At 44.6% G+C, this 20,685-nt stretch overlaps 2 protein-coding genes across 5 annotated transcripts in view; both read left to right on the top strand.

Annotated features, from left to right (window-relative positions):
- Nucleotides 1-9,219, top strand: part of LOC106593218 (uncharacterized) — a 10,350-nt gene extending 1,131 nt beyond the window's left edge. The window contains exons 2-3 of one of the 3 annotated variants that reach the window (XM_045711343.2): nucleotides 5,090-6,005; nucleotides 6,659-9,219. In XM_045711343.2, coding sequence (XP_045567299.2) covers nucleotides 5,218-6,005; nucleotides 6,659-6,986 — 1,116 coding nt within the window. In that variant the 5' untranslated portion in view covers nucleotides 5,090-5,217 and the 3' untranslated portion in view covers nucleotides 6,987-9,219. Of the gene's footprint in view, nucleotides 1-5,089 lie in introns of all 3 variants that reach the window. The other 2 variants (XM_045711338.2, XM_082967853.1) reach the window with 2 other exon arrangements.
- Nucleotides 9,220-9,348: 129 nt separating this feature from the next.
- Nucleotides 9,349-15,510, top strand: LOC106593219 (Golgi apparatus membrane protein TVP23 homolog A). Of its 2 annotated transcripts, XM_082967866.1 has the most exons (7): nucleotides 9,357-9,888; nucleotides 9,990-10,078; nucleotides 11,579-11,723; nucleotides 11,803-11,892; nucleotides 11,973-12,098; nucleotides 13,360-13,491; nucleotides 15,294-15,510. In XM_082967866.1, exons 1-7 carry the CDS (start codon nucleotides 9,880-9,882, stop codon nucleotides 15,303-15,305), a joined length of 603 nt encoding a protein of 200 aa, XP_082823992.1. In that variant the 5' UTR covers nucleotides 9,357-9,879; the 3' UTR covers nucleotides 15,306-15,510. The 2 variants fall into 2 exon arrangements, with proteins under 2 accessions (XP_045567305.2, XP_082823992.1); XM_045711349.2 differs by lacking the exon at nucleotides 15,294-15,510 and having other exon boundaries at nucleotides 9,349-9,888; nucleotides 13,360-15,274.
- Nucleotides 15,511-20,685: the final 5,175 nt, after the last annotated feature.

Below are 20,685 nucleotides of genomic sequence, written 5' to 3'. Positions count from 1 at the left end.
AATTAAACACTGGAATGGTAGGATGGGCAGAAGATGAATGTGCAAGTTGAGATACTGGGGTGCAAAGGAGCAAGATAAATAAATAAATACAGTATGGGGATGAGGTAGATTGGATGGCCTATTTACAGAAGAGCTATGTACAGGTGCAGTGATCTGTGAGCTGCTCTGACAGCTGGTGCTTAAAGCTAGCGAGGGAGGTAAGAGTCTTCAGCTTCAGAGATGTTTGCAGTTCGTTCCAGTCATTGGCAGCAGAGAACTGGAAGGAGAGGCGGCCAAAGGAAGAATTGGCTTTGGGGGTGACCAGTGAGATATACCTGCTTGAGCGCGTGCTACGGGTGTGTGCTCGAAATGTTTTGGTACAGACATGGATAGTAAGATAGCCTGCACAGTTCTATCTCTGCAGTAGATTGCAACATTGCCCCCTTTGGCAGTTCTATTTTGGTGGAAAATGTTATAGTTAGGGATGGAAATTTCAGGGTTTTGGTTGTTTTCCTAAGCCAGGATTCAGACACGGCTAAGACACCTGGGCTGGCAGAATGTGCTAAAGCAGTGTATAAAGCAAACTTAGGGAGTAGGCTTCTAATGTTAACATGCATGAAACCAAGGCTTTTACGGTTACATAAGTCAACAAATGAGAGCACCTGGGGAGTGGGAGTGGAGCTAGGCACTGCAGGACCTGGATTAACCTCCACATCAACAGAGGAGAAGTAGGATAAGGGTACGGCTAAAGGCTATAAGAACTGGCCGTCTAGCACGTTCGGAACAGAGAGTAAAAGGAGCAGGTTTCTGGGCACGATAGCATAGATTCAAGGCATAATGTACAGACAAAGGTATGGTAGGATGTGAATACAGTGGAGGTAAACCTAGGCATTGAGTAATGATGAGAGAGATATAGTCTCTAGAGACGTTTAAACCAGGTGATGTCATCGCATATGTGGGAGGTGGAACAACATGGTTGGTAAAGGCATATTGAGCAGGGCTAGAGGCTCTACAGTGAAATAAGACAGTAATCACTAACCAGGACAGTAATGGACAAGGCATATTGATATTAGGGAGAGGCATGCGTAGCCAAGTGATCGTATGGGTCCAGTGAGTGGTTGGGCTGGCTGGGAACACGGCGATTCAGACAGTTAGCAGGCCGGGGCTAGCAAGCTAGCATAAGGGCCTTAGAGGGACGTCGCGATGGGGGAAAGTCTGTTTTTGCCTCCTCGTGCGGTGACGTCGATAGACCAGTTGTGGAATTAGTAGGGTTCCAAGTGGCAGAGGGGTCCAAGTCCAATTGGAAAAATGGGTCTAGTGGTCCAAGAAACTGGCCGATGGATCAGCTAACAGTCCAATGTGCTCTAGATAGCTAGCAGGCCGCAGTTAGCAGAATGGGCCTTCAGGGGACGTCACGCCTGAGGGGCATGTTGGGATCCTCGGGCAGATTATGTCGGTATTCCAGTCGTGAAGGATCGGCGGGGTTCCGTGCCCCGTACCGGCAGTAGAAGGGGTCTGGATATTGTAGCTGAGGAGTGGGCTTCAGGAGTAGCCCAGGAGCCCTAGCCGGGAGATGGGTCTAGCATGGGCTAGCTCCAGGCTAGTTGGTGTTTGCTCCGGGACGGAAACGTTAGCCAGGAGTAGTCAACCCGGGTTGCGGTTAGCTAGCTGCCATGATCCAGATGAAAAGGTTCAGAGTTTGCGTTAGGAATCCGGGGATATGGAGAGAAAAATAGGTCCGGTATGCTCTGGTTTGAAACGCGTTGTACGAACTGGCGAGAGCTTTCCGAGCTAAAGGTTAGCTGATGACCGCTAGCAGTGGTTAGCTGACTGATAGCCGATAGCTAGATAGCTAGCTAGCTTCAGTTGAGGTATTCCAGTTCGGAGGTAAATAGAAATACTTTAGAAAAAAAACAGATCCACACCACATTGGGTGAGGCAGGTTGCAGGAGAGTATTTAGAAGTTGAGGTTTAGGACATTTTTTTAAAAGAATGTGAAGAAAATGATATAAAAAGATATATACATGGGACGCGACATGACAAAGACATCTGACAGCTACGCCATCTTCGATGTTGATGTTAACAGCTAGAACTAGGAAGATAAGACACTGTCCTGTTAGCAGCTCTAACTAGGAAGATAAGACACTGTCCTGTTAACAGCTAGAACTAGGAAGATAAGACACTGTCCTGTTAACAGCTAGAACTAGGAAGATAAGACACTGTCCTGTTAGCAGCTCTAACTAGGAAGATAAGACACTGTCCTGTTAACAGCTAGAACTAGGAAGATAAGACACTGTCCTGTTAGCAGCTCTAACTAGGAAGATAAGACACTGTCCTGTTAACAGCTAGAACTAGGAAGATAAGACACTGTCCTGTTAGCAGCTAGAACTAGGAAGATAAGACACTGTCCTGTTAGCAGCTCTAACTAGGAAGATAAGACACTGTCCTGTTAACAGCTAGAACTAGGAAGATAAGACACTGTCCTGTTAGCAGCTCTAACTAGGAAGATAAGACACTGTCCTGTTAGCAGCTAGAACTAGGAAGATAAGACACTGTCCTGTTAGCAGCTAGAACTAGGAAGATAAGACACTGTCCTGTTAGCAGCTAGAACTAGGAAGATAAGACACTGTCCTGTTAGCAGCTAGAACTAGGAATATAAGACACTGTCCTGTTAGCAGCTAGAACTAGGAAGATACGACACTGTCCTGTTAGCAGCTAGAACTAGGAAGATAAGACACTGTCCTGTTAACAGCTAGAACTAGGAAGATAAGACACTGTCCTGTTAGCAGCTCTAACTAGGAAGATAACACACTGTCCTGTTAGCAGCTAGAACTAGGAAGATAACACACTGTCCTGTTAGCAGCTAGAACTAGGAAGATAAGACACTGTCCTGTTAGCAGCTAGAACTAGGAAGATAAGACACTGTCCTGTTAGCAGCTAGAACTAGGAATATAAGACACTGTCCTGTTAACAGCTAGAACTAGGAAGATACGACACTGTCCTGTTAACAGCTAGAACTAGGAAGATACGACACTGTCCTGTTAGCAGCTAGAACTAGGAAGATACGACACTGTGCTGTTAGCAGCTAGAACTAGGAAGATAAGACACTGTCCTGTTAGCAGCTAGAACTAGGAAGATAAGACACTGTCCTGTTAGCAGCTAGAACTAGGAATATAAGACACTGTCCTGTTAGCAGCTAGAACTAGGAAGATACGACACTGTCCTGTTAACAGCTAGAACTAGGAAGATAAGACACTGTCCTGTTAACAGCTAGAACTAGGAAGATAAGACACTGTCCTGTTAGCAGCTCTAACTAGGAAGATAAGACACTGTCCTGTTAACAGCTAGAACTAGGAAGATAAGACACTGTGTGTGATTATTTGTTTTATTTTTTTAAATCAAAATCAAATGTTATTGGTCACATACACATATTTAGCAAATGTTATTGCGGGTGTAGCGAAATGCTTGGCAGGTCAATGAAGAACACATTGTTATTTAGAATGATTGCCTGGCAAGAAGCAAAAAGCCTCCTGTGGGGCAGGGGGGCGGGGATTAAAAGAAAGGGGGCTCCCGAGTGGCGCAGCGGTCTAAGGCACTGCATCTCAGTGCTAGAGTCGTCGCTACAGACCCTGGTTCCATTCCAGGCTGTATGACAGCGGTCTAAGGCACTGCATCTCAGTGCTAGAGTCGTCGCTACAGACCCTGGTTCCATTCCAGGCTGTATTACAGCGGTCTAAGGCACTGCATCTCAGTGCTAGAGTCGTCGCTACAGACCCTGGTTCCATTCCAGGCTGTATGACAGCGGTCTAAGGCACTGCATCTCAGTGCTAGAGTCGTCGCTACAGACCCTGGTTCCATTCCAGGCTGTATCACAGCGGTCTAAGGCACTGCATCTCAGTGCTAGAGTCGTCGCTACAGACCCTGGTTCCATTCCAGGCTGTATGACAGCGGTCTAAGGCACTGCATCTCAGTGCTAGAGTCGTCGCTACAGACCCTGGTTCCATTCCAGGCTGTATGACAGCGGTCTAAGGCACTGCATCTCAGTGCTAGAGTCGTCGCTACAGACCCTGGTTCCATTCCAGGCTGTATCACAGCGGTCTAAGGCACTGCATCTCAGTGCTAGAGTCGTCGCTACAGACCCTGGTTCCATTCCAGGCTGTATCACAGCGGTCTAAGGCACTGCATCTCAGTGCTAGAGTCGTCGCTACAGACCCTGGTTCCATTCCAGGCTGTATTACAGCGGTCTAAGGCACTGCATCTCAGTGCTAGAGTCGTCACTACAGACCCTGGTTCCATTCCAGCCTGTATAACAACCGGCCGTGATTGGGAGTCCCACAGGGCGGCGCACAATTGGCCCAGTGTCCTCCGGGGTTTGGCCAGGGGTAGACCGTCATTGTAAATAACAATTTGTTCTTAACTGACTTGCCTGGTTAAATAAAGTTTAAATACATATATAAAAAACATGGAGAACATAGACAGAACACTCTTGGCAACAGCACAGATACACTACATGACCAAAAGTATGTGGACACCTGCTCCTCGAACATCTCATTCCAAAATCATGGGTATTAATATGGAGTTGGTCCCGCATTTGCTGCTATAAAAGCCTGCAGTCTTCTGGGAAGGATTTCCACTAGATGTTGGACCAACATTAAACACCACCACATGGTACAGCATTAACTAGGACCGATAACACCACCAGGGACAAAGTAGACAGAGACACCACTATGTTAGATGAAGGGAGACATATTAAACACCTACACATGGTACAGCATTAACTAGGACAGATGACACCACTACACTACAAGAAGGGAGACCACAAGGTTACATGAAGGGAGATCCACAGCAACGACATGGCAGACCATAATACAAGCAGCACAATCAGCAGCCTGCATTACTGGGTTCCCATAACAACTACAGCTGTCCATGACGGAGTCCTTGAAACCTGAGATGGAGACTGAACTTTCCAGCGTTAGTGGTTCCTGTAGTGTGTGTGTGTGTGTGTGTGTGTGTGTGTGTGTGTGTGTGTGTGTGTGTGTGTGTGTGTGGCCTATGTTATTATACAACATCTCAATAACACTGTCGCCTGTCTGTCTGTCTCTTCTCCCAGGATCTCTCCAGATCATTCCGGATCTCTCTCTCCTCACCCCTATAGTGGATTTGGATATGTGATAGTGATCCACCAATGGGATGGTAGGGATCTGGTGATGGGGGATCCAGTGGAGGGCTCTCTTCTGTATGATGGTCAGAGACACTCTGGCAGCAACCACAGTGGAACCATCGCAGAACCACACGGCACCCACACAGAACCAGGACGGAACCCAGCAGCTTCCAGGGAAAACCCTAGAACACGTAGAACAACAGAACCGCGTTCAAGAACAACAGAACCAAGTCCTAGAACTCGAGAACTTAGAACTCCTAGGTCAAGAGAATGAACTCTTAGAACAACAGAACTTAGAACAACAGAACCAAGTCCTAGAACTCGAGAACTTAGAACTCCTAGGTCAAGAGAATGAACTCTTAGAACAACAGAACTTAGAACAACAGAACCAAGTCCTAGAACTCGAGAACTTAGAACTCCTAGGTCAAGAGAATGAACTCTTAGAACAACAGAACTTAGAACAACAGATCCAACTCTTAGAACTAGAGAATACAGTCCAGACCAGCACAGACAACCTGACCAGACCTCCAGACAAGACCAGTTCTGGCGGTCCTCTCCATCTCTGGTGGCCTCAACAGAGCAGCTTTAGAACGGCTAGACCCAGTATCCCTCTCCCCTGGCCAAGCCCCAGACCCTGCCTTCTCCCCATTCCTCTCCCCTGCCTCAGACCCCCTCTCCACTTGCCCGATCCGATCCCAGACTACTGGACCACACACCTCCGGCCCTTCTTCAGCCAGCAGGAGTATGTTCTAGTGCGACACACACACCGTCAGCTGGTTCACAGTGGCTACTACTGGGGCCCTATGGAGATGGAGGAGGCCCACCGCACACTTCTACACACACCGCCTGGGAGCTTCCTCATCAGGTATACACCACACACTTCTACACACACCGCCTGGGAGCTTCCTCATCAGGTATACACCACACACTTCTACACACACCGCCTGGGAACTTCCTCATCAGGTATACACCACACTATTCTACACATACCGCCTGGGAGCTTCCTCATCAGGTATACACCACACTATTCTACACACACCGCCTGGGAGCTTCCTCATCAGGTATACACCACACCATTCTACACACACCACCCTGGAGCTTCCTCATCAGGTAAACACCACACCATTCTACACACACCGCCTGGGAGCTTCCTCATCAGGTATACACCACACACTTCTACACACACCGCCTGGGAACTTCCTCATCAGGTATACACCACACTATTCTACACACACCGCCTGGGAGCTTCCTCATCAGGTATACACCACACTATTCTACACACACCGCCTGGGAGCTTCCTCATCAGGTATACACCACACCATTCTACACACACCACCCTGGAGCTTCCTCATCAGGTAAACACCACACCATTCTACACACACCGCCTGGGAGCTTCCTCATCAGGTATACACCACACACACACATTGTTCCTCGTAAGGAAACAAACAAGCACACCCCTCCTCCCTGCTGTTCCGTCCTGTGTAACGTTGTGCTGTCATGTGGTTGTGTGGTTGCCAGGGACAGCAGTCAGCCAGACGTCTTCTTCACCCTCAGTTACCATGGTGACCAGGGGCCCATCAGTGTCCGCGTCCTCTTAACCAGTCAGAGGTTCCGCCTCAACGGCAGTAACAAGGCCTTTGATTCATTGTTCGCCTTGCTGCAGTTCTACATGGAGTCATCCCATAGGCGGCTGCGGAGGGCGTGGCGCAGGGAGCGACCGATGACCTTACAGCAGCTGTGTAGGGGGCGAATCATCGAGTTGTACGGAGCGGAGAGGATAGATTCACTACCTGAGCTTAACCAGGTGGTCACACAGTATCTACAGGACTATCCTTATAGTATATAGACTCACCCTCCTACTGGAGAGTTTGGGGACCAGTTCCATTTCAACAGACTGAAACTCTCTGGACGGTACTGACCAAAACTAAAATGGAATGGAGCCCCAGAAAACTGAATATGAATTTGCTGTTTCTTACCCTCTCTGTCTCTGGTCTGTTGTTCTGTCTCTGGTCTGTGGTTCTTATCTGTGTGGTTCTGGTTCTGTGGTTCGGTCTGTGGTTCTGTCTCTGGTCTGTGGTTCTGTCTGTGGTTCTGTCTCTGGTCTGTGGTTCTGGTCTCTCTGTGGTTCTGTCTCTTGGGCCTGTTCTATGGCTGGTCATGTACTGTAGTTCTGGTCTGTGGTTCTGAAGGTTCAGTGGGTTGGTTTCCCAACCTTTATTCCTTATTCTAAACTGGATCTAATCATTTTTTCCCTCATCAATCTACACACAATACCCCATAATGACATCACAATACCCCATAATGATATCACAATACCACATAATGACATCACAATACCCCACAATGGCAAAGCGAAAACAGGTTTTTAGAATTTGGGGCAAAAAATAAAACAGATACCTTATTTACATAAGTATTCAGACCCTTTACTATGAGACTTGAAATTGAGCTCAGGTGCAACCTGTACATTGATCATCCTTGAGATGTTTCTACGACTTGACTGGAGTCCACCTGTGGTAAATTCAATAGATTTGATTTGGAAAGGCACACACCTGTCTATATAAGGTCCCACAGTTGACAGTGCATGTCAGAGCAAAGACCAAGCCATGATGTTGATGGAATTGTCCGTAGAGCTCCGAGATGACAGGATTTTGTCGAGGCACAGATCTGGGGAAGGGTACCAAAAAATGTCTGCAGCATTGAAGCAAAACAGTGGCCTCCATCATTCTGAAATGGAAGAATTTTGGAACCAACAAGACTTCCTAGAGCTGGCTGCCCAGACAAACTGACCAATCAGGGGAGCAAGGCCTTGGTCAGTCTTTACTAATGACATGCTACATGCTATTGAGTAAAGGCAGAGTGTCTATGTATGCGGATGACTCAACACTATACATGTCAGCTACTACAGCGACAGAAATGACTGCAACACTTAACAAAGAGCTGCAGTTAGTTTCGGAGTGGGTAGCAAGGAATAAGTTAGTCCTAAATATTTCCAAAACTAAAAGCATTGTATTTGGGACAAATCATTCACTAAACCCTAAACCTCAACTACCTCTCGTAATGAATAATGTGGAAATTGCGCAAGTTGAGGTGACTAAACTGCTTGGAGCAGGTGTGGACTGAAACAATAATAATTTGGTTTTCTGTGTAATGTAAGTGCCTTAATGTGTTTGGACCCCAGGAAGAGTAGCTGCCTTGGCAGGAACTAATGGGGATCCATAATAAATACAAATACAAACCTGATGGTCACTCTGACAGAGCTCCAGAGTTCCTCTGTGGAGATGGGAGAACCTGCAGCACTCCACCAATCAGGCCTTTAAGGTAGAGTAGTCACAGAAGCCACTCCTCAGTAAAGGGCACACGACAGCCGCTTGGAGTTTGCAAAAATGCACCTAAAGGACTCTCAAGATTTTCTGGTCTGATGGCCTGAATGCCAAGTGTCACATCTGGAGCATACTTGGCACCATCCCTATGGTGAAGCATGGTGGTGGAGGAATCATGATGTGGGGATGTTTTTCAGTGGCAGGGCCTGGGAGACTGGTCAGGATCGAGGCAAAGATGAACGGAGCAAAGTTCAGAGAGATCCTTGATGAAAACCTGCTCCAGAGCACTCAGGACCTCAGACTGGGGGCGAAGGTTCACCTTCCAACAGGACAACGACCCTAAGCACACAGCCAAGACAACGCAGGAGTGGCTTCGGGACAAGTCTCTGAATGTCTTTGAGTGGCACAGCCAAACCTGGACTTGAACCCAAAGATACTTCAACAAAGTACTGAGTAAAGGGTCTGAATACTTATGGAAATGTTATATTTAAGTTTTTTTATTTTGAATAAATTAGCAAACATTTATAAAAACCTGTTTTTGCTTTGTCATTATGGGGTATTGTGTGTAGATTGATGAGGGGTGGGCACAATTTAATACATTTTATAAGGCTGTAATGTAACAAAATGTGAAAAAAGTGAAGGGGTCTGAATATTTTCCGGATTAACTACATATTGAATGTTGAATGTGTGTTAACTGTACAGCTGTTGTCTTATGATCAACGTGCGTCTGTTAAATATAGCAAAGACTTCTTCAGCGTTTTCTATGTTATTTAAAAATGAATACAATATTTTGATACTGTTTCATGATAAAATTACTGCTTGACACACACACACACACACACACACACACACACACACACACACACACACACACACACACACACAAAGGAGACAGGAGAGCAGGAATGAAAGGAGGGAATAAGGTAGAGTTTTGACTTTATTGTTGGAACGGGCGCTGCTAGTGAGCCGCTAACCGTTGGTTGTTGGGAGTGACAGCGACATGAGCTGGTCAGAGCGGGTAAGAACGTAAACACTTATTACTGATGAAAAAAATCTCATAAAAAAAACAGTCCGTTACTACCTAACAAAACATAAAACAAGTCTTAGCAACAGCTTAAGTACCCCAGATGACCGGATAGCCTACTGTATAATACGGCTAAATGTAGGCTATATTAAAATAGCAACGTAGCGTGTTTCTCTCACAAAAAGAAAGTTCGCATCTCTCTTTCCAGATGATGCTGATGCGAGAGCATCTCTCTCCGTCTCTTTGGTGGGTTAGATAGGAGGTCCAGTCGGACCCATTTCACTGCGACACCTGCTCTAATCTATCCACCATTAACAACGGACAGGGCTGTCAGAACAGACCTATTGAGCAAATAGTGGACAGGTCTGGACTACAACACCCGTCTATCGCTCACAATGAAACAGGTAGGCTAGGTTGCGTGTGTTGTTGTTTTAATTAAATCCTTTCTCCGGTCGGTCGGTAGCTAGTGGTTTGTGTGATTACGGTTGTGTGTGCACCGGTTCAGGGTGGTCTCGTGGACGACACGGAGGATGTGGAGTTGGATTTCAGTACCGAGGAGGAGGAGCAGAGAGCGCTCAGGGGGGCAAAGATCCGGTAAGGGAGAGACCAGAGAAGGAACCTACCCTCTATAGGTCTACATGGATGTACCCAGTAATAGAGACTAGAGCAGTAACCTACCCTCTATAGGTCTACATGGATGTACCCAGTAATAGAGACTAGAGAGGTAACCTACCCTCTATAGGTCTACATGGATGTACCCAGTAATAGAGACTAGAGCAGTAACCTACCCTCTATAGGTCTACATGGATGTACCCAGTAATAGAGACTAGAGCAGTAACCTACCCTCTATAGGTCTACATGGATGTATAGTACGAGTCAGGAGTTTGGACACACCTTCTCATTAAAGGGTTTTTCTTTAATTTGACTATTTTCTACATTGTATAATAATATTGACGACATCAAAACTATGAAATAGCACATATGGAATCATGTAGTAACCAAAAAAGTGTTAAACAAATCAAAACATATTTTATATTTGAGATTCTTCAAAGTAGCCACCCTTTGCCTTGATGGCAGCTTTGCACATTCTTGGAATTCTCTCAACCAGCTTCATGAGGTAGTCACCTGGAATGCATTTCAATTAACAGGTGTGCCTTGTTAAAAGTTAATTTGTGGAATTTCTTTCCTTCTTAATGCATTTGAGCCAATCAGTTGTGTTGTGACAAGGTAGGGGTGGTATACAGAAGATAGCCCTATTTGGTAAAAGACCAAGTCCATATTATGGCAAGAACAGCTCAAATAAGCAAAGAGAAACGACAGTCCATCATTACTCTAAGACATGAAGGTCAGTCAATCTGGAAAATGGCAAGTTTCTTCAAGTACAGTCATATCTGCAGCAGAGGTAACTCTGGTTCTTCCTTTTCTGTGGCGGTCCTCGTGATAGACAATGTCATCATAGCGCTTGATGGTTTTTCGACAGTACTTGAAGAAACTTGACATTTTCCGTATTGACTGACCTTCATGTCTTAAAATAATGATGGACTGTCGTTTCTCTTTGCTTATTTGAGCTGTTCTTGCCATAATATGGACTTGGTCTTTTACCAAATAGGGCTATCTTCTGTATACCACCCCTACCTTGTCACAGCACAACTGATTGGCTCAAATGCATTAAGAAGGAAAGAAATTCCACACATTTAAAAAAAAATGGACACCTGTTAATTGAAATGCATTCCAGGTTACTACCTCATGAAGCTGGTTGAGAAAATGCCAAGAATGTGCAAAGCTGTCATCAAGGCAAAGGGTGGCTACTTTGGTTACTACATGATTCCATATGTGTTATTTCATAGTTTTGATGTCTTCACCATTATTCTACAATGTAGAAAATAGTAAAAATAAAGAAAAACCATTGAATGAGTAGGTGTGTCCAAACCTTTGACTGGTACTGTTTATATATTCTACAATTTTCGCTTTTTGGATATAAAAATTGTAAAATTACCAGGTTTGAAATTATTCTGTTTAAGTTTGACTGTCTGATTGACTGGCTGATTGACTGACTGGCTGATTGACTGACTGGCTGATTGACTGACTTTCCAGACATCCCCTCGCCTCCTTCCTGCACCTGTTCTTCCGAGTGGCTGCCATAGTAACCTACCTGCTCTGTGATTGGTTCACCAAGAGCTTTACTTCCTGCTTCATTATGATCATCACTCTGCTGTCCTGCGACTTCTGGTCCGTTAAGGTGAGAACACACACACACACACACACACACACACACACACACACACACACACACACTTTCTCACGTGTGTGTGTGTCAGAATGTGACAGGCAGGTTGTTGGTGGGTCTGCGATGGTGGAACCAGATCGATGAGGATGGGAGAAGCCTCTGGGTGTTTGAGGACAGGAAGGTGAGACGCTGGTGTGTGGAAGGCAATGCAGTTCTAAGTTGGTGTTGTGTTGTGTAGTCCTCTGATGTCTATGTGTGTAGTCCTCTCCCCAGGCCGGTGGTACGGAGGTGGAGGCCAGGATCTTCTGGTCGGGTCTGATCATCTGTCCTCTCATCTGGACCGGCTTCTTCTTCACTACCCTGTTCTGTCTGAACATACACTGGCTGGTAACACACACACACACACACACACACACACACACACACACACACACACACACACACACACACACACACACACACACACACACAAACACACACAACGGCTGCATTGGACCCTGTCAGGATACAGAAAGAATCTCCTTTCCATACTTCTGAAACAGAGCAGTACCTTCTTCTCCATACAGCTAGACTGACCATAACAGCTGAAACAGAGCAGTACCTTCTTGTCCATACAGCTAGACTGACCATAACAGCTGAAACAGAGCAGTACCTTGTTCTCCATACAGCTAGACTGACCATAACAGCTGAAACAGAGCAGTACCTTCTTCTCCATACAGCTAGACTGACCATAACAGCAGAAACAGAGCAGTACCTTGTTCTCCATACAGCTAGACTGACCATAACAGCTGAAACAGAGCAGTACCTTCTTCTCCATACAGCTAGACTGACCATAACAGCTGAAACAGAGCAGTACCTTCTCCTCCATACAGCTAGACTGACCATAACAGCTGAAACAGAGCAGTACCTTGTTCTCCATACAGCTAGACTGACCATAACAGCTGAAACAGAGCAGTACCTTCTCCATTGTAAGTTAAAGAAAGTTAGAGGAAATTGTCAAAATAAAACTGATATGATAATTGGATAAGTCTCCACCCCCTTGAGTTAAGTCTCCACTTAAGTCTCCACCCCCCTGAGTTAAGTCCCCTGAGTTAAGTCTCCATCCCCCCTGAGTTAAGTCTCCACCCCCCCTGAGTTAAGTCTCCACACCCCTGAGTTAAGTCTCCATCCCCCCTGAGTTAAGTCTCCATCCCCCCTGAGTTAAGTCTCCATCCCCCCTGAGTTAAGTCTCCATCCCCCCTGAGTTAAGTCTCCATCCCCCCTGAGTTAAGTCTCCACACCCCTGAGTTAATACTTGGTGAAAGCACCTTTGGCAGCCATTAAAGCTATCAATAAATGTCATTAAGAGTCTATCAACTTTACCCAACTCTGCCGTGCAGGTTTTCTATAGCCGCTGTACGTGACCGAGACGACTAAATATCAGTGCTACTTATCTGCACTCGTAACCAAGGCTGTCCAAGTGTGTGATACAAGGGGCTGGTATTTAAGAAGCTTGTCAGCAACAGGCAGGTTCCATGTAACAGTCAAATGAGCAGCCCACCTCCAGAATCAGCACCTCCCTCTGGTCTCCCCCCACAACAACAATATCTGCTGTATTTTGTACACAATAAAACACACACACAGACTCACGTACTCCCTCTCCCCCCAGGTGTTGGTGGTAGCCAGTATCTCTCTCCAGGTGGCAAATCTATATGGTTACCTGCGCTGCAAGAACGGCAGACAGGAAGCCCCACCCACATCCACTTCCTCTTTCCTGCAGGGACAGCACTTCCTCCACCGGGTGAGGTTAGGGGTTAGAGGTGAGGGGTTAGAGGTTATAGTCAGTTGTCCAGGTTAATCCCTCTCTGTCTGTTTCATAATGACTATGACTAGTAGAGATCAGGGGTTAGAGGTTATAGTCAGTGTTGGGGAGTAGTAGAGGTCAGGGGTTAGAGGTTAGAGGTTATAGTCAGTGTTGGGGAGTAGTAGAGGTCAGGGGTTAGAGGTTATAGTCAGTGTTGGGGAGTAGTAGAGGTCAGGGGTTAGAGGTTGTAGTCATTGTTGGGGAGTAGTAGAGGTCAGGGGTTAGAGGTTGTAGTCAGTGTTGGGGAGTAGTAGAGGTCAGGGGTTAGAGGTTGTAGTCAGTGTTGGGGAGTAGTAGAGGTTAGAGGTTATAGGCAGTGTTGGGGAGTAGTAGAGGTCAGAGGTTAGAGGTTATAGTCAGTGTTGGGGAGTAGTAGATGTCAGGGGTTAGAGGTTATAGTCAGTGTTGGGGAGTAGTAGAGGTCAGAGCTTAAAGTCAGTGTTGGGGAGTAGTAGAGGTTAAAGGTTATTTTGTGCCCAATAGAAATGAATGGTCGCCAGTTTGATGTAGTCATTGCATGCTACGAATATGGGACCAAATACTGCACTTTTGACTACTTTATTTTAAAAAATCTTTAGGGGTGTCAATAATGTTTAGGGGTGTCAATAATCTTTAAGGGTGTCAATAATATTAAGGGGTGTCAATAATATTAAGGGGTGTCAATAATATTTAGGAGTGTCAATAATATTTAGAGGTGTCAATAATCTTTTAAGGGTGTCAATAATATTAAGGGGTGTCAATAATATTTAGGGGTGTCAATAATATTTAGAGGTGTCAATAATATTTAGGGGTGTCAATAATATTTAGAGGTGTCAATAATATTTAGGGGTGTCAATAATATTTAGGGGTGTCAATAATATTTAGAGGTGTCAATAATATTTAAGGGTGTCAATAATATTAAGGTGTGTCAATAATATTATGGGTCGTATAAAATAATTTCCAAATATTTTTGAGCCTAGAATATAGCTCAGTATTTGAATTCATTTTTTTATACAGTCATTATTGATCATCTTTATCAAGGGCTAATTTCAGACCCCACTGTAATCCAACTAGTCATTTAAGTACAATTTGCAGTAACTTGGTGGTAGTTTATTTACTTTTTTACCATGTATTAGTGGAGCTAACTCCTGAAACTACCCACTACATATTTCACATAGAAATAAAATGAATCTCTCCCCGGCCACTGGGCTAAGACTCCCTCTCTGGCTGTCACACAGATCATACTACACTGCTACCATCTGAGACTCCCTCTCTGGCTGTCACACAGATCATACTACACTGCTACCATCTGAGACTCCCTCTCTGGCTGTCACACAGATCATACTACACTGCTACCATCTGAGACTCCCTCTCTGGCTGTCACACAGATCATACTACACTGCTACCATCTGAGACTCCCTCTCTGGCTGTCACACAGATCATACTACACTGCTACCATCTGAGACTCCCTCTCTGGCTGTCACACAGATCATACTACACTGCTACCATCTGACGACAAAGGGATGTGTTCTGGCAGACATGTTTCTTAATGTTGTATTACATGGCCTGCCTGTTTCACGACTAGCCTGGACAATAATGACAGTCATTTAAGAAACAGGCAGGGAGGGACTAACCTGGACAATAATGACATCTTTAATTGGTCCAGTAAGAAACCCCTATTGTGACTTTTTGTTTTGCTACTCTGTTCTCTAATGAACAGGACCCTGTGTGACTGGTCTCCTCTGTTCTCTAATGAACAGGACCCTGTGTGACTGGTCTCCTCTGTTCCTGGTATTTCAGCCTGATATCATCTCTAGAATGCTGTGATGGAATAGGAATCACCTGCAGCTGCCTTCTTCTCTCTCTCGCTCTCTCTGTGTGTGTGTGTGTGTGTGTGTGTGTGTGTGTGTGTGTGTGTGTGTGTGTGTGTGTGTGTGTGTGTGTGTGTGTGTGTGTGTGTGTGTGTGTGTGTGTGTGTGTGTGTGTGTGTGTGTGGGGACAGACAGAGCAGGAAATGTTCTGGAACTCAGAAGGGGATTTACAGAAGCCTCTCCAAGGCCTCCCAACATCAAAGCTACTGGAATTACATTAGTTTCATATTCAGCATTTTAATTATTTTGATTTAAATTTATATTTCTATGAATATATACAGTATTTTTTACTTCTGATGATGTTATAATCTGTTTCCTGTCTGTCTGATGGCTAATAGAACAAACACACCTTTCTGTTTCCTGTCTGTCTGATGGCTAATAGAACAAACACACCTTTCTGTTTCCTGTCTGTCTGATGGCTAATAGAACAAACACACCTTTCTGTTTCCTGTCTGTCTGATGGCTAATAGAACAAACACACCTTTCTGTTTCCTGTCTGTCTGATGGCTAATAGAACAAACACACCTTTCTGTTTCCTGTCTGTCTGATGGCTAATAGAACAAACACACCTTTCTGTTTCCTGTCTGTCTGATGGCTAATAGAACAAACACACCTTTCTGTTTCCTGTCTGTCTGATGGCTAATAGAACAAACACACCTTTCTGTTTCCTGTCTGTCTGATGGCTAATAGAACAAACACACCTTTCTGTTTCCTGTCTGTCTGATGGCTAATAGAACAAACACACCTTTCTGTTTCCTGTCTGTCTGATGGCTAATAGAACAAAAACATCTTCCTGTTTCCTGTCTGTCTGATGAACATAATTAAAACACTGAAGAATTGAAGCGGTGTCTCTCATTCTGGATGTAATATTGTGTTTGTGCTGTTTTATTGAGGTTAATATACTGACTATGACTGTGATATGTGGTTGAGGATAACGGGGCGGCAGGTAGCCTAGTGGTTGGAAGAGCCGAAACGGTGAAAAATCTGTCGACGTGCCCTTGAGCAAGGCACTTAACCCTCATTTGCTCTAGGGGCGCCGTAATACTACGGCTGACTCTGTTAAACAACACATTTCACTGCACCTATCTGGTGTATGTGACAATAAAATATATACAGTGCATTCGGAAAAGTATTCAGACCCCTTGACTTTTTCCACATTTTGTTACGTTACCGCCTTGTTCTAAAATGTATTCAATTATTATTTTTCCTCCTCATCAATCTACACACAATACCCCATAATGACATCACAATACCCCATAATGACATCACAATACCCCATAATGACAAAGTGAAAACAAGTTTTTAGACATTTTTGCAAATGTATTAAAAATAAAAAACAGGAATACCGTATCTACATAAGTATTCAGACCCTTTGCTATGAGACCAGAAATTGATTTCAGGAGAATCCTGTTTACATTGATCATCCTTGAGATGTTTCTACAACTTGATTGGAGTCCACCTGTGGTAAATTCAATTGATTTGACATGGTTTGTAAAGGCACACACCTGTCTATATAAGGTCCCACAGTTGACAGTGCATGTCAGAGCAAAAACCAAGCCATGAGGTCGAAGGAATTGTCCGTAGAGCTCAGAGACAGGATTATGTCAAAGCACAGATCTATGGAAAGGTACCAAAACATTTATGCAGCATTGAAGAACACAGCGGCCTCCATCATTCTTAAATGGAAGAAGTTTGGAACCACCAAGACTTTTCCTAGAGCTGGCTGCCCGGCCAAACTGAGCAATCGGGGGAGAAGGACCTTGGTCAGGGATGTGACTGTGAACCCGATGGTCACTCTGACAGAGCTCTAGAGTTCCTCTGTGGAGATGGAAGAAACTTCCAGAAGGACAACCATCTCTGCAGTACTCCACAAATCAGGCCTTTTTCGTAGACTCTTTGGCCTGAATGCTAAGTGTCATGTCTGGAGGAAACATGGCCCCATTCCTACGGTGAAGCATGGTGGTGGCAGCATCATGCTGTGGGGATGTTTTTCAGCGGCAGGGACTGGGAGACTACTCAGGATTGAGGGAAAGATGAATGGACTAAAGTACAAAGAGATCCTTAATGAAAACCTGCTCCAGAGCGCTCAGGACCTCAGACTGGGGTGAAGGTTCAACTTCCAAAAGGACAACGACCCTAAGCACACAGCCAAGACAACGCAGGAGTGGCTTCGGGACAAGTCTCTGAATGTCCTTGAGTGGCCCAGCCAAAGCCTGGACTTGAGCCCGATCGAACATCTCTGGAGAGACCTGAAAATAGCTGTGCAGCAACGCTCCCATCCAACCTGACAGAGCTTGAGAGGATCTGCAGAGAAGAATGGGAGAAACTCCCCAAATACAAGTGTTCCAAGCTTGTAGCGTCATAACCAAGAAGACTCGAGGCTGTAATCACTGCCAAAGGTGCTTCAACAAAGTACTGAGTAAAAGGTCTGAGTACCTATGAAAATATGTATACATTTGCAAAAAGTTATAAAAACCTTTTTCTTTTGTCATTATGGGGTATTGTGTGTAGATTGATGAAGGGAAAAAAATGTGGAAAAAGTCAAGGGGTCTGAATACTTTCTGAATGCACTGTAAATAACCTTAACCACTAACTGGAGGATGTTTTGGATAGGAGTGTCTGCTAAATGACTCCAGTGTAAACGTCAGTAACCTAATAGGTAATATAAGGCGTTCTGGATAGGAGTATCTGCTAAATGACTTCAGTGTAAACGTCAGTAACCTAATAGGTAATATAAGACGTTCTGGATAGGAGTGTCTGCTAAATGACTTCAGTGTAAACGTCAGTAACCTAATAGGTAATATAAGGCGTTCTGGATAGGAGTATCTGCTAAATGACTTCAGTGTAAACGTCAGTAACCTAATAGGTAATATAAGACGTTCTGGATAGGAGTATCTGCTAAATGACTTCAGTGTAAACGTCAGTAACCTAATAGGTAATATAAGACGTTCTGGATAGGAGTATCTGCTAAATGACTCCAGTGTAAACGTCAGTAACCTAATAGGTAATATAAGGCGTTCTGGATAGGAGTATCTGCTAAATGACTTCAGTGTAAACGTCAGTAACCTAATAGGTAATATAAGACGTTCTGGATAGGAGTATCTGCTAAATGACTTCAGTTTAAACGTCAGTAACCTAATAGGTAATATAAGACTAGATCATTAATAGAACACAAAATATCTGGTCTGGTTAAAGGACAGGATGACCTGTATCAATATGGCTTTCGCTGTTACCGTCTCCCACCGCTAGATGGCGCTGTTACACTGTCAACTGTCCACTTCTTCGTAGAATCAAGCTTGTTTGAATGGTTTTAGTGTCGGATAACTGCACTAAGGGAAAGGGAAAAGGGGGGATACAACTGAATGCCTTCAACTGAAATGTGTCTTCCGCATTTTTAACCCAACCCCTCTGAATCAGAGAGGTGCGGGGGGGGGGGGGGGGGGGGGGGGGCTGCCTTAATTGACATCCACGTTTTCGGCGCCCGTGGAACAGTGGGTTAACTGCCTTGCTCAGGGGCAGAATGACTTTACCTTGTCAGTAGGCCCTACACCTTGATGAGATTACGGTGAACCGGCTACTTCAAACCCCTAGATGAGATAATGGTGAACCGGCTACTTCAGACCCCTAGATGAGATAACAGTGAACCGGCTACTTCAGACCCCTAGATGAGATAACAGTGAACCGGCTACTTCAGACCCCTAGATGAGATAACAGTGAACCGGCTACTTCAGACCCCTAGATGAGATAACAGTGAACCGGCTACTCAGACCCCTAGATGAGATAACGGTGAACCGGCTACTTCAGACCCCTAGATGAGATAACAGTGAACCGGCTACTTCAGACCCCTAGATGAGATAACAGTGAACCGGCTACTCAGACCCCTAGATGAGATGACAGTGAACCGGCTACTTCAGACCCCTAGATGAGATAACAGTGAACCGGCTACTTCAGACCCCTAGACGAGATAACAGTGAACCGGCTACTTCAGACACCTTGATGAGATAACGGTGAACCGGCTACTTCAGACACCTTGATGAGATAACAGTGAACCAGCTACCTCAGACCCCTAGATGAGATAACAGTGAACCGGCTACTTCAGACACCTTGATGAGATAACGGTGAACCGGCTACTTCAGACACCTTGATGAGATAACAGTGAACCAGCTACCTCAGACCCCTAAATGAGATAACGGTGAACCGGCTACTTCAGACACCTTGATGAGAGAACAGTGAACCGGCTACTTCAGACACCGATTTTATTCATTTTAGGCTCAAAAGAAGCTCCTCTTTTTACATCTGGACGGCCATTTTATATTCCGCTGTGTTTTATTTATTTTATTTTTTCCCATAATGCTTATTGACTTGACATTCCAAACAAAGACTTTCTAAACCCAGACACTCAACATCGTTTCTACGCATAAACTTAGCTAGCCAATGTTGCCATGACATCCCTTACAAGAATGATCAGTGATTTCTATCGGAGAAGCAGTCATTATAAACGGTACATCGTCTATATTATATAATAGAGTAAGCCTACTAAGCTAACATATGGAATTGTTTTAAGAGCCAGTCATTATAAACGGTAAATCATCTATATTATATAATACAGTAAGCCTACTAAGCTAACATATGGAATTGTTTTAAGAAGGTCATCATACCAAGGACTATTTAGATATTTGATTTGGAATTTTAAGAGCCCTTGAAGTATCCCCCCCATAAAATATATGAAAAAATGAATTGATAAAAAAATTACTTTGAACATTACTGCTATTAACCCATACAAATGCATTGCATAACAGATTCACTACATGGAACAACAGATAGTCCCAAAAGGAAGGTAGTTCTGCAGTGTCAGTCCTATTTCTGAGAGATATAAGAAAGATCAGGATTTGTTTTTAAAGGTTACATTTTTTATTTAACCCCTTATTCTTTGGTACTAAACATACACACTTCCATTCATTTTTCCATCTGGTACCGGTGGACATTCAGACGAGTCTTGTGAGGCCTGTGGGCGTCCAAGAGGAAAAACAACCAACGTGTTCGTGTTCGTCTCACCTTTCCACAGACGGTTAATATTAGTGTTTGGACATTCAAACTGTTTGGATGCTACAGACAGAAGTTGGCAGTTCGGCTGTACCAAGGTTGACAAAACAAATCTATGTTTGGAACACACTCACTTTCATTCACTCTCAGCCATATTATTACACAGGCACCGTATGACAGGCTAGAATGATTGGCCCCCCGCACACACAGAATTAGGAATTAAAATACTAATACAATG

This window comes from Salmo salar, chromosome 02 (genome assembly GCF_965601325.2).
Source record: "Salmo salar chromosome 02, fSalSal1, whole genome shotgun sequence".
In the NCBI taxonomy this organism is placed as follows: Eukaryota; Metazoa; Chordata; class Actinopteri; order Salmoniformes; family Salmonidae; genus Salmo; species Salmo salar.
This window is presented reverse-complemented; position numbering and strand designations above follow the sequence as displayed.